The sequence below is a fragment of the Nannobrachium achirus genome, assembly GCF_963921795.1.
Source record: "Nannobrachium achirus genome assembly, chromosome: 6".
Lineage (NCBI taxonomy): Eukaryota > Metazoa > Chordata > Actinopteri > Myctophiformes > Myctophidae > Nannobrachium > Nannobrachium achirus.
The window spans coordinates 57,792,144-57,807,008 of record NC_137815.1 but is presented as its reverse complement, the minus strand read 5'-3'; the positions used below and the strand labels follow the sequence as shown (position 1 = coordinate 57,807,008).

The following is a 14,865-nucleotide window of genomic DNA, read 5'->3' as shown; positions in this document are numbered from 1 at the left end:
TAATCACACCTGTCACAAGAAAAGTTCAATTATACTGTCGTTGTCAAAGTCTTCAATGAAGAAACAGATTGAGCCAGCTGTGTCACGCACACGATATGCAAAGATTTTGTCTGCCATGCAAAAAAAGTTCAATTTGATGTCCTAAGCTGGGAACAGAAAAGATAGCAAGCTAAGCTAAATTACCTCAAAAAAGCTGTTTCAATAAGATTCAATAAGAGAACAAGTTAACCACTGTAATATAGCTAGCAGGCATGTACGCTTAAGGGTAGCATCCTAACTTGCATGTTAGGTTATTATCATTAGGTATTGGGCTTGTGAGTACGAGTTGATGAAAGGTGTTAGAAACAGCTGTTGTACAGTATGTCAGGGAACAGAGAGAGAGAGAGAGCAAGAGTGTAAACTTTATTGTCCCTGAGGGGAAATTTGTCTTGGCCACAGCGCACAGTGCTACAGTCTGTTGCTTTACATAAAAAGAGAACATCACAAAAAGAGGAATGCCAGCCTCTACCCCTTATTAAAACACTGTCACCCCATTACTAGCTTTGTTTAAGAATGTATTCTCTTCACTGTTTTTTCACCACCAAATTGACTGACCAAGCTCTTGTAGCAAGCAAGGCCTGACTGTAAAGTGACAGCACAATATATCGATAGATGTGTGTGTGTGTGTGTGTGTGTGTGTGTGTGTGTGTGTGTGTGTGTGTGTGTATGTGTGTGTGTGTGTGTGTGTGTGTGTGTGTGTGTGTGTGTGTGTGTGTGTGTGTGTGTGTGTGTGTGTGTGTGTGTGTGTGTGTGTACCTCAGTGTTTAGTTTCAGTCTGCGGACCCCCAGGTCTACCCCAGTGAAGCTCTCATCAGCAGCAATGGTGTCAATCTTTATGAACTGGTTTTCTCTTATGGACGAGCCCACTGCTCTGTCAGACTCATAGTAGTAGAGGTTGAAGGTTTCCTACGGAAGACACAACAAAGTAATTTGACTGCGCGAGATATGTAAACATCTATACTGTAGTAGGTTACATATATAGACTCGGAGCATTTGAAGACCTACTCTATAATGTGCTGTATTGTACTAAGTATGCTACTACTACAAGTAAAACTACAACTGAGATTGTGATTAAGCTACTTATAATCATCATAACATATTAAAATGTTACTTCCCAAGATACAAAGCAACAAAACTCTAACCCCAAATCATATTAACAAAATTATCAACTTTGATTACAACTTTGTATTTGAATTCACATTAAAACATTCAAAACAAAGCTTGAAAGCCTTCTCAGAGTCATTTGAAAATAAAAGTAACAAAATCAGCGATACACAAGCGAAAACCGAATAAGAAAATGCCTCCTTAGGAAAATGCCTCTTTAGAGAATTGAAAAGTAAAAATTTAAAAAATGTCAGTATGAATTATCCAAACACATCAGGGGCCCTGATATTAAATTATTTCTTAACCTTTGTCTTTAGACCTTGTAATAAGACTCCACATTGCACTGCTTAATTGAAATGTTCTTTATAGACTACTGAATGTTCTGGTACTCGTTTGTCACCGTTGCCCTGGGAAACAGCATAAACTAGAAGCAGTGCTCTTCCGAGCACAGGTCTCCACCAGGCCGTGCGTCCTGGTGGTGCTACTGTATAATAGGCCAATGTAAAAAGGGTGGCATATGTTCTTCACCTTAGATCTTTCATGGCAATCGGACGCTGCATGCATGATTTCAAGCATTGTTTTCCAAAAATGTGTTTTGCTAAAGTCTACCTGCTGGTGGCGCTATAACAGGACAATGTTAAAAAGGTAGCATTTGTGTCCCAGCACCCCCAGCAGCTAGTCATCTCGGGGACTGTCATTATTCCCTGTAGCCAAAATGATTTTTTTTTTTTTTTTTGCTCTTTTTTTTTTTATGCCACAACAGCATCTCATAATATCTAGGCTACATTTCACTTAAACGCCAGAGCTTAACTCTGCATGTAAATAAGACTTTTTTTAATTAATGTGAGAGATCGGTACATAATTCTGTTAGTCCTCCCAGTTTATATTAGCTAAAATGCTAACTAGCCAGCCTTTGTTAGCCGTTTGTAGCCAAATGCGGTAATATCGGGACTCCATTACTTAGCGAAGCAACCCACAGTATTTATCCCATTAATTTAATGCCACGTGTGTTCCAAATGAACAATTATTAACCACGTAATGTATGATTTTGTGTATTATTATTTATTATTCTTCCGCCGTTCTTGACTTCCGCTGTTTCTTCTTCTACGCTGGTGAAATGATCCTGGAGCGGCCTGGAGACGTCTGTGACGTATGCTCCGGTGCGGAAGCTTCCTTTGTCACTGAGTTAGCTTAGCATTGAATAGATCAGTGTCGTCCTAAACTATCTAATTCTAACGTTCAGGGTGTTTGTTTTTTTGGACAATAAATTGACAGCCAAGAAAACATGGATGGAATGCAATCGTTCACTCGCCGTCGGAAAGTTGACTTTAGAGTAGACTATTCTGGTTGACTGGCTATGAGTGGCTAACGGCTAACGCTAGCTAGCGTTAGCTAGCGCTAGCTGCAGCGCTAGCTGCAGGCTATAAACAAATAAAACGTGACCCAACTCTATTGTTGCTCTCTTCTACAAGCTCACAACGCGAGGCGGTTAAGCCTGTAGATTGTGTTTTATTATCAGGTCAAATAATCCTTCTGGCTGAAGTTACACAAACACTGATTATGCTACATTTAGCACAGTTAGCCCTGTTGCACACGTAATAGGTTCACTTCAACCTCGTGTTGAGCAGTTAATCCTATTTGCTACGTACGTCTACAAAAACCTTCATATTTCAAAGATAACGTGCTTACTGAAGTCTCACAGATGTCACAGTATGGTACGCTCAAGCAGAATTACCCGTATCTTTCGTATTGTTTAATAAACTGCATTTTAATCCGATCAGATGCCATTTTCTGTTGTTTTTCAGCCATGCGACCCCATCGGTTGCGAGGTGTACTGCACTTAGATACATTAATACCTTTTTAAGGAAACGACGACCGATCGGATTAAAATGCTCCTCATTAAATAATACGATCATTACGGGACATTCTGCTGGAGCGTACCCTATGGTGACATCTGTGAGCCTTCACTAAGCAATTTATCTTTGTAATCTGACCGTTTGTGTAGACGTATGTAGCAAATTGGTTAAACTGCTTCACGGTTGGCGCACTGTAGCGTCTTTACATTTAGCCCAATAATGCTTGAGATGCTGTTGTGGCATTATCTTTTTAGAGAGCAATAACTAAAGTTTAAAACATACATAAACCACTTTAGCCCTATGTTATACCAAGGCTATTTGAAAATAGACGATCTACAAGCTCACAACGCATTGCGGTGCGACGCGTTGTGAGCTTGTAGATCTGCTATTTTCAAACATTTTGTACTTTTACTTTTGGTACTTTAAGTACATTTGGATACCAATACTTTTGTACTTTTACTCAAGTACATTTTTTATTCTGGACTTTTACTTGTAACAGAGTGATTCTACATTGCAGAATTGATACTTTACTTTATTATAAAATGTTGGTACTTTTTCCACCACTGTGTAAACGTTTGTGTTCTCATGCCAATAAAGCTTCTTTGAATTGAAGATTGAATTGAAGATTGCTCCCCATGTGGCGGAGTCAGGTCATTGCAGGTTAGAAATTTATTTAAAACTTGAATATCTCAAAAGTACTATTTCAGCATGGCATCATTCTATAAGCCATATCTTCAAAACTGTTGGGTCAATCTCCACAACCAATATATCATTTTGTAGCTATGATCCCCAGCTTTCAAATGAAATGAAAAAATGAAAATGAAAAAAATTGCAATGACTGGCTCCTGGGGAGATTGGGACACATTTGTTCCTTGACCTAGTGGGAATATGTGTGGCAAATGTGACGGTAATCGCAAGCTGCGTTGATGATTTGAGGCATTTTGTTCAAAAACGGAGCAATCCTGCAAACTTTGGAAGCTAATATTAGCCAATCAGGATGGAATATGAAATATCAGACGGATCGGACTTGATCACATGACTATAGAGATACTGTGTACCGATTTGCATGATTTTTGGATAAAATCTCAAGGAGTAATATCCAAAAATGTGTTTTACATAAGTCGGCCCAAAGGTGGCGCTATAAAAGGCTGATGTGAAAAATGCAGGGCAAAGGTTTATCCTTAGCCTCTAGGGAGTGCGCTTACAAAGTTTGAAACTGATCGGTGGAGTTATAGGTAAAACCACAAATCGGGCTGTTATAGCGCCACCATGAGGCTGATAAAAAAAATTAAGTGGCATTTCTTCCTCGGCCTAGTGGGAACGTGTGTGCGCGATTTCATGATAATTGCACTTTGCGTTTGTGATTTGAGGCATTTTGTTCAAAACGGCTCAATCCCACAAACTTTGGAAGACAATCTTAGCCAATCAGGATGGAATATGCAAAATCGGACAGATCCGTGTCGATCACATGACTGTCGAGATATTGCCTACCGATTTGTAGGATTTTTGGACAAAATCTGTAAGAGTAGTGCACAGAAATGTGTTTAGCAAACATCGGCCACTAGTTGGCGCTAGAAAAGGCCCATTTGAAAAATTTAGGGCAGAGGTTCTAGATTGGCATCCAGGGAATGTGTGTGCTCACTTTGGCAGCGACCGGGCCAACAGCGACTGAGATTTGGCGCTCACAAACTGCGAGGACGCACGGACAGACGCACGGACGGACGCACGCACACACGGACGCACGGACGGACACACGGACGGAGGGGAAAACATACTCTCCCTCAGCCTTCGGCTGGTGGAGACAATAAACGTTAGTGTATATTTCTCTCTTTATCTCTCTCTCTCTCTCTCTCTCTCTCTCTCTCTCTCTCTCTCTCTCTCTCTTACGGAGTCTTACTTTGTTGACAAAACCAAGCAATGAGACAGGAGACCTTAGGATAGAGCTATGCCTTCTGATAAAATTATTTTTTGGTAGAAAGAGTTGACTTTCTTGGACAAAACTTTAAAGGGACAACATTTTACCAAAAAATATCTATATTTGTAAATAGATGATAATAATTGCATAATAATTGCCTTGCCTTGTTACACCTATGTTATCAATACACATGGTTAGTTTAGTTTTAAATGTATGTTTTTATGTACATTTCGGCCATTTGAAAATAGCAGATATAGCTCACAATGCTTTGTGGGTTGAAGTGGTTAATGCATGTTTTGTAATAAATCAAAGTAACTAGTAACTAAAGTTTTCAAATAATTGTAGTGGAGTACAATATCTTCCTCTGATATGTAGTGGAGTAGAAGTAAAAGAAATTGGAAATACTCAAGTAAAGTACAAATACCTCAAAATTGTACAGTACCTGAGTAAATGTACTTAGTTACTTTATAGCAGTGGTTCTCAACCTTTTCAGGCCGCGACCCCCAAAACAATGAGATTTTAACTGGGGATCCCCCCACCCTGACGAGCACTAAGAGTTGAGGCATTACATTTTGTATAACACGGTTCTATTGTGAAAACAGCTGATCTACATGCTCACATTTTCACAATTTCTGCCTGTAATATTTGACAATTAGGCCAATGTTTAATTTGTCATTTTAGAGGTATTAAAAAGTCCTTCAATTGTCACTTTAGAAATGTGCAGATACCCTTAAACTTAAACTTTATGGTGGTCTGTTTACTGTTGAGTGAGAAAACAATGTTGTACATTAAGTTAATCATCTGGGGACCCCCCAAAATAATTTGGGGACCCCCCTGGTTGAGAACCACTGCTTTACACCATTGCCTGTCTGTGTGGCGGACCGACAGGACACATTACCTTGCAGGTGCCCAGTACACCAGGCATGCTGTTACAGTCCCGTAGGGTGAACTTGACCTCAATGTAGATCCTCCTGGCTCCATCGCGAGGCATCCACACTGTTCTCAGCCAGTTGTTCTGACTGGGACTCATCACGTTGCATACCTGCTCACATAATGACAGTAACACGTCACTGTCCAGCAGAAACCTTGTATCTCCAAGTTTCAAAACTGCATGTTTTTTTCCCCCCGTAAAGTAAAAGCCCTGCTTCGAATCATACAAGACTGTCGCACAAAACTAGTGAAAATAGCAGATGTACAAGCACACAACGCCATTGTGTGCTTTCAGATTGGCGATTTCCACTACTTTAAATCATTTTTAAAATGATAAATACTAGTTAAGAGAAGACTGTCGCACACCCAATGTTTCTTCTCAAGTAGATGCATAGGTCACGAAACAGTAGAATGAATGAATTTCAAAGAAGAAACACACCCGCACACTGCCACTTGCACGTTCCGGAGGTACATTTATTAAAAGCAACGTTTCGGTCGGTAGACCTTCCTCAAGTGTTTCTTCTTTGAAATTCATTAATTTTACTGTTTCGTGACCTACGCACCTGCTTGAGAAGAAACACTGGGTGTGCGACAGTCTTCTCTTAACTAGAATTGTAGCTGCTTTGACTTGTCAAATCGGCTTGTGACCTACTCTCTGCACCCCGGACGCTTGCTCGTTACCTGAGTTTCGTAAAATGATAAATACAAAACAAACGGTTTTGGACATACAAGGTTTCCACCCGACAACGACGTATAATAATAATGATTATAACAATAATACTGTAAGATCTAAACATTCTATTTTCAGTAAAACAGACTTGGACTGTCAGTACTTGGACCGCATATTTCTGTCTACACCAAGTTTGGTTACAATTGTACAATCTCTGAGTCACAAATGGATACACTAACACCGAAGATTATACCGTGTAGGGGTGACACAATAAATCAAATAATTTTCCGTTTTGAATCAATAGAGAGAAAGAATTCTGTTAAATTAAATTCTAGCGATCAAATAATCAGTTTAGTCATGCAGCATGTAAACTAATGTGTATACTATACAACTTCATCAAAGTGTGAGCTGTGTCTAAATGAATAGCACTGTAGATTAATTCAGCAATTTAAGAGATTATGGACAGATAAAAAATTGAGTTTGAATAATAACAAAAACTACAAGGAAAAGAAAATGATACAATAGTAAAACAAAGTAAGGTAAAATGAGGAGAAAAAGAGGTGGAGTGAGAACGATACAAAGGAAAAATCATTATGAACCATTTGTGTCATCGTCATTTTCATGCTGACGGCGGCGCGTGGCTTTATACAGAAGTTGCAAAGCACACGCATATCCAGCCATATGTAGGCCTGCATGCACACACAGACAGGACTGATTCCGTGACACAAATGCAGCGGATTGGCCCAGAGAGCAGCAGAGATGGATGGCCACACACTGAGACTATTACACACCTGGTAGGTGTGGATGGGGCTGAAGTACTCGTCCATTTCATTAATGGCATCCCACTGCAAGAGAGACAAAGGAGGCCGGGTGGAAAGACAGAGAGAGAGAGAGAGAGAGAGAGAGAGAGAGAGAGAGAGAGAGAGAGAGAGAGAGAGAGAAACAAGTTCAGATTAATATGCAGCTACAACAGAATTCAGTAGTGAATTCCCAAATGATTACCTGTGCAATATACCCATCTCCCTAACCACGCCCAGAGATTATTATCGTCGTTGTCGGGTGAAAACCTTGTGTGTCCAAAACCGTTCATTTTGCATAATTTACCATTTTAAAAATGATTTAAACTAGTGAAAACAGCCAATCTACAAGCACACAACGCCTCGCACTGTGAGGCGTTGTGTGCTTGTAGATCTGCTGTTTTCACTACTTTTGTGCGACGGCCTTGTACTATGAAGCAGGGCTTTGCTTTGCGAAAGAAACGTACAAATTTGAAACTTGGAGATACAAGGTTTCCACCCGACAACAACGTTATATTTGATCTCAAGTGAGACGTTTCGACGACTTTTATCAAACCAGCGGCAGCCAACGTGACTCTGGCAGGTGTACAAAAGCTGTCGCCATAATTGAAAAAAAACAATACTGTCTGTTTCATGCTTCCAGGTTATTGATCTCTCCAGATCCCTCTCATATAAAGCATGAGAGTCGGAGAGTGCTGCGTACCATTGTAGTGGCTATGGGTAATAATTACAGTCCGAAAGAATGACAGCGTAAATGCAAATTATGTAAATGTTGAAGGAACTTCAAAAGGTACTTATTTTGTTCATTGTCTGGAAATGTCTTCTGACCACACGGCAGCCTGCCTTTTACAGTGGAATAAATACCACAATTAAGGCATGCTACGCTAATGTATTCCATTCCAGCATGCCGGTGAGAGATGCTAAATGCAGGCAATCATGTGTTCTACATTTCAGGACAGAGAAATTTGCTTAATGTAATTCCATTGGGAAGCAGTCATCGTAATGAGATGAACCTCTTGTATGTGATTAGATACATTGTTTACTGAACGCCCCTGGCAAAAAATAATAGAATTTAGCAGGGGGAGATGTGCGTGTGTGTGTGTGTGTGTGTGTGTGTGTGTGTGTGTGCGTGTGTGTGTGTATATATACGTGTATATATGTGTGTATAAATACATACATACATACATACAGGTACATACATACGTACGTACGTACGTACGTACGTACGTACGTACGCACGCACGCACGCACGCACGCACGCACGCACGCACGCACGCACGCACGCGCGCACGCGCGCACGCGCGCACGCGCACACACACACACACACACACACACACACACACACACACACACACACACACACACACACACACACACACACACACACATATATATCCCAATCTTTACAATGTATTCCACCAGGTATTGCAATTTTTGTAGATACTGTAGGAATTGTGGATGACACTATAAAAACAAGGAAATTCAGTCCATTATGGGGCTCATTCTGGGAGTGTGGCTGCGTGGCTGTGGTCTTGGCTTTTTTGGAGTGTGGCTGCGTGGCTGTGGTCTTGACTTTTTTGGAGTGTGGCTGCGTGGCTGTGGTCTTGACTTTTTATATTCTAAGTTCTCCCTTTGAAGCTAAATTCACAGTCCCTTACTCTGTGGTGTGACAGGTGTCTGGACAGAAGTATAGCATTGCAACATAAGTAGAAATTATCTAACCTGTGAAATGTAAATCTGTTGAAGCCCTATTACTCATGTTTAAAAGATGACGGTGAAAGTGCTGTTAATCCTTCTCTTTGTACACCTACAAGTTTGCTGGCCTCCTCAAGAGTGTCCGCTTGAGGACAGAAACACTGAGGGCTCCATTGCTGATGGGGTATTGCAGGATTGGTTGCATTTCTTTTTGTCCAAATATGGACATACAGTATCAGTCAGACCTCTAGTTTTCTAAAAAAAAACAGTGGTGTAAAAAGTACTCACATTTTCTACTTAAGTAAAAGTATCAATACTGCATTGTAGAAGTACTCTGTTACAAGTAGAAGTCCAGAATTCAAAAGTACAAAATGTTTGAAAATAGCAGAGCTTGTAGTTCGGCTATATTTTCAAATAGCCACGGTATAAAATAGGGCTAAAGTGTTTTTTGTATGTTTCATTTTAACATATTATAATATATATCAGCAAAGTAACTAATAACTATAGTTTTCAAATAAGTGTAGTGGAGTAAATATTTGGATCCCAGATGTAGTGGAGTAGAAGTGAAAGCACTGAAAACTGGAAATGCTCAAGTAAAGTACAAATACCTCAAAACTGTCCTTAAGTACAGTACTTAAGTAAATGTACTAAGTTATTTTACACTGCTAAAAGAGCACATGAGACAAGTGCATCTGGTCTGTACAACTTTACCGTGATGCCTTTTGGTCTCTGCAACATGCCAGCAGCATGCCAGCTGAACCGGGTGGTCTCTGCAACATGCCAGCAGCATGCCAGCTGAACCGGGTCGTGACAGGTCTGTAGGGATGCATGGTTTACAGTACCTTGACAATGTCTTAATTTACAGTGATGCATGGTCTGAGCACATACAGCGTACTCAAGCACTGCTTGACAAACTGCTCTGGCACAGTTTGAATGTCACCTCTTTGGGAAGGGTCAGGGTGTTCGGTTAGGGTTGAATCACTATTCAAATATCCCCGTCTGGCCAAAGAAAAACAACAATATACAGTATAGTATCTTATCTGACACATGTCAACAGGCATTTCAAAATGTGAAGGCTCTCTTGTGTTGGCTGCACCATGGTTGAATGACCCTTTTATCTTGAAGGTGGATGCTTCCAATATATCGTCACTGTCGGGCAGAAACCTTCTATCTCCCAAGTTTAAAATGTGTATGTTTTTCCGTAAAGTAAAGCCCTGGTTCATCACACGAGACTATTACACAAACTAGTGAAAATGGCTGATCTACATACACCGTCTGGACGTCATCTTGAATGAGATTCAAAACTGAGTAGTCCTGTAATTAAAATCAGGTGCGAGTGGAGGAATGTGCAGTTGGGAATCACACAGGTGAATGAAATCAAAGTTCATATTTATTCATACATCATGCATCTCTCTATCTTCTCCTACATTGAGAAGCTGGTCACAGCATCTTACTTTTACATTAATTTTCTCTCACGCGCCACACTCATCCGGTAACCAGAAAAACTCACCCAAAACACACTTGCGCCCCATTTTTTTCCCACCAACCTCACACTGGGGTGGTTCTTGTATTCTTGTATTTGTTTTACTGAGGATAAGGTTAGAAATACGTTTAGGGTTAGGCAAGGTTTTACTGAGGTTAAGTTTAGGATTAGGGTTAGGTTTTGGCACCATTTTGCTGAGGTTAAGGTTATGAATAAGGTTGGTTTAGGCATAGTTTACTGAGGTAACTATAGGGATACCAGCTAGAGACGTTCCCGAAGTTGCTGGATTTGTGTATTTTGGGGCGAGCGTTTTGGTATTCACTCATCCATCCACTTCAGACATGACCCAACATTTATTCATACTGATAGGTTGCATTTGCTTTATTTTGTGCTATTTAAATTTAAATAAATTCATTTTTGCATTTGAATTCATGACTAGACTTTTTGTCACTGACTTAGGCCTACATCTGGTTTGTGACAGCTTTCAGATCCCATGCAGGTCTTTATGTTAGTTTCTGCGTGCATGAAAATCCAAATCTGAATATTTGCAATGCAAGTCATTTGAATTTTTGATTAAAAAACAAAACAAAAACATAACCCCACCAGTAATTGACATGCAGCCATGTCAATCAAAAACAGCTAGTTCTGCAAATAACAGATATAAAAGGCTCGATATCAGTTAACTGTTATATATAACTTGGGCTGTAGTAGTTAAAACACACACCACAACACAAGTGTGTTTCTCTTCCATGGGAGAAATGAGCTTCACAGCCTACTGTAAGGTGAATGTGGGTGGACCTGCTCCAGGGACGTGCAAAGAATTTTAGTGAGGCAGGGGCTCAAATTTCTAAAAGGGCTTTTTGGTGAAAATATTGAAAATAGCAGACCTCCAAGCTCACGTGAGCTTGGAGGTCGGCTATTTTCAGTGCTTGATACCACACTCAACTAAGTATAATCAAGCCGTTACTGGAGATGTGGCGTAGGCCTACAGCATGGATTTCTACACAGAAAGGGCAATTCTTTCAACATAAGATGCTGCGTTCAAGTTCAGGAGAGTTTGGACAAGGCGATTCTCTTGAATGCTGCCTTCAGGTATGGCATGGAAAGAGGGCATTTGCATTTAATTCACCAAGAGTAAAAACAGCATTCATGGTCTGAAGAGGGCACTTTTTACAGGCGGATAAAAGGGCAGGGGCTCAAGCCCCCTTTGAATTCTATGTGTGCACGTGCCTGACTGGCTCAGAAAAGGGGCAATTATAAAAGACTGTCTTAAGTGAATGTTTTAACCTTTCTACACAGCACTTTAGTCCTCAACAGTGCACAGAATTTCTTACATTGTGTAAAAGTAAGTAGCAATTGTCAGTTTTTACATGCTTGTGTGCAGAGAGGTGAGCATGCAAATGTGCACAAACAGACTGCATCTGCACATGTGCTCATGTACTGCAACAGCGTTTATCCCCCGGCTCTTAGAGCTGAAAGTCTTATGCAGGTGGCAGGGTAATTGAAAGGGAAAAGTTGACCCTGGAAAGCACTTGGCTGGACCCGCATGAACTTGGCCTGGGCTAAGAAGACTGACCGCCCTCCCCCAAAGCCCACCACTCCCCCCCAGGGCCCCAGCAGCCAAAAGAAGGGGGGAAAAAATCCTCTGCGATAATTAAGATGTAGGAAGTCCCACCCGCCTTACACCTCCCCTCTCGCTCATCCTCTCATCTTTATCTGCTAAATTGAAACCGTCCTTGAACTTTTGAAGAACCCGACTAATTAGTGGGGTGTATAGCCTCCCTATCTTCCTCATTATTCCCTCTTTGCCAATGCTGCACTCTCATACCACTGCTTTTTCAGGGAAATCTTAGAGTTTTTTTTTCTCTCTCTCTCTCTCTCTCTTTCTTGTAATTTTTGATGACTGAAAGGAGCCGGAAGGCAGATACAGTATATCGGGAGTGCATGTGGAAGGGAGGGATGAGATCGAATGGAGGTTGTTGTTGTTGCGTTGTGATAATAACAGTTCTTGGAGCAGAGAGATGCAGACTGGGACAAGGAGAGAGTGAGAAACATATTCCATAGGGCTGGTTTATCTTCAGAGGGAGAGAGAGAGAGAGAGAGAGTGATAAGAGATTTTTCTATTCCTGTGACAATATTGCAGGCTTTGAGAGGGTGACAGAGAGTGACAGTGAAGTGTGTGTGTGTGTGTGTGTGTGTGTGTGTGTGTGTGTGTGTGTGTGTGTGTGTGTGTGTGTGTGTGTGTGTGTGTGTGTGTGTGTGTGTGTGTGTGTGAAAATGAAGACACACATTAATTGGCTGTAAATTGCACATCTGTTTCTCGCCTGTCAACACACTATTGCTCATCAGGGTCAATCATACATGGCAGCCTTTTAAGCATGCACTGTACAGAAATAAATTGTGTATCACACACACACACACATACAATTTATACTGTATATACACACCGTGCATTGATTGGTGAGCCGCTCTGTGTTGTGTTGCAAACTGTATATCCAGTGCAAGACGAAATACACACCATGGGATCACATGACCTTGACTTCACCTCCTCTAGTCTGTTGATGATTTGAGGATTGTAAAAGTGTCAACTGTCAAGGTCCGGCTCCCACCTATAGCTCTTCTTTCTTTTTTTTTTACCGCTGTGTAAACCAGAGCGCAGCCGGAGTTCCGCCAGACTCCTGACAGCCGTCCTGATCCTTCCTGCACTAGATGCTAACGAACAGAGATAAATGGATCCTGGCTGTCTAAAGTCCCAGGGCTGTGGACAAAAGGTTCAGAATAAACTCACAGTGCTGATGGTATCTCTCATGTCTGATAATTGTGTTTCTAATTGAGACGCATGGGGTCAGTCAATCAGTCGAACAGCAAAGACCCTTTGTAGCAATTAATGCCCATCTGATCCACATGCCGGTATTCCACTGATTCCTCCTCTTTAATCTCCCTCTACTTTCCGAAGTTGTTTTTGTTGTTGTTTTTTGTTTGCTTTTTCCCAGCAATTAAGCATTTCCTTTTGGACTACGAAGGTGAGATTTCTGTTGGCCGTAAATGTTCATTTTTATACATGATAAAATGGTATGACAGGGTTCTTAAACGTTTTCTGGCCGAGGACCCCTTAGCTGAGAAAGAGATGAAGCAGGGACCCCCTCTACATGTTGTATAAATGTGTGATGCAGATTTTCATCAATTTCATCACAGCACTGTCATCAGTCTATGTTGGATTCATGTTAATGTGTATTTTCAGACATTTAACCACTTAAATCGTCAATATTTTGTAAACTTGACCTTTCACTATGTACTTGGTCAGCTCTTTTTTTTACCTCTACATTAACCAAACCTATTTGCCGAAAATAGCCTATCTACAAGCTCTCAACGCCAGCTTGTAGATCTGCTATTTTTGGCTAAAGTTCTCCTCAGAATAGGGATGCGAGGGTTCAAGTTGTTAATTAAAAAGAATGATCCTATCACACAAGGATTTGGAGGACCCCCTGTAATAACTTTGAGGACCACCTAGGGGTCCCGGACCCCCTGTTGAAGACCCCTGTGGTATGATATCTATGTTTTAGTGCTAGTCAGCACCACTGAAGTTGAAAAAATATCACAGGGGACCAGGAATTAATTACGAGTTCATGATAAATTCATGATGAATTAATGTATGTGTGTGTGATTCCTCATCTGCCCCAGCATTCAACCACCACACAGACAACCTGCCACCACTGCCACAGCAGGCTGGAGCCTAACACTGCAGATACCAATACCATACATGGAGCAAAGGAGTTAAAAGACAAGAGAGAAGAGAGAAGAACTCTGTCTTCTGTGGAAGATCTCATTTCAGATTAGTGTGTTCGATGGAGGATTACTTTGAGTCTATAACGTACAGTGGGAGTGAGTAAGGCAGTGCAGGAGAGAAAGCAAGATTGAGAAAGCAGCAGAGAGAGGGATAGAGAGAAAGACCAGGGGAGGGGTTAGAGAGAGCTTCATGAAGATAGAGGAAAAGTCAGAGGATGATGGCTATGCTTTAGCTCACTGAGGCCTAGTCTGAGGACAAAGGTGTGCATGTGTGTCAGCAGCACAAGCAATATGTTCACGTTTGACACAGCATTGCCGGTACAGTGCATTAAAACAGTGGTTCTCAACCTGTGGGTTGAGAACCACAGGGGGGTCCCCAAATTATTTTGGGGGGTCCCCAGATGATTAGTTTAAAGTGAAACATTGTTTTCTCACGTAAAAAAAACACACCAACATAATGTTTAAGTGTATGGAGGGTGTATGCTCATTTCCAAAGTGACAATTTAAGGACTTTTTAATAGCTCTAAAATGACAAATTAAACATTGGCCAAATTGTCAAATATTAGAGGCAGAAATTGTGAAAATAGCAG

The 14,865-nt window shown here is 41.0% G+C and overlaps 1 protein-coding gene across 1 annotated transcript in view; it reads right to left on the bottom strand.

Moving 5' to 3' along the window:
* Positions 1–14,865, bottom strand: part of epha8 (eph receptor A8) — a gene marked incomplete at both ends in the record, with an annotated part of 136,350 nt that overhangs the window by 58,259 nt on the left and 63,226 nt on the right. Inside the window, 3 exons of the mRNA XM_080727461.1 lie at positions 796–945; positions 5,813–5,956; positions 7,306–7,359. Of these exons, the coding sequence (XP_080583587.1) occupies positions 796–945; positions 5,813–5,956; positions 7,306–7,359 (348 nt within the window). The remainder of the gene's footprint in view (positions 1–795; positions 946–5,812; positions 5,957–7,305; positions 7,360–14,865) is intronic.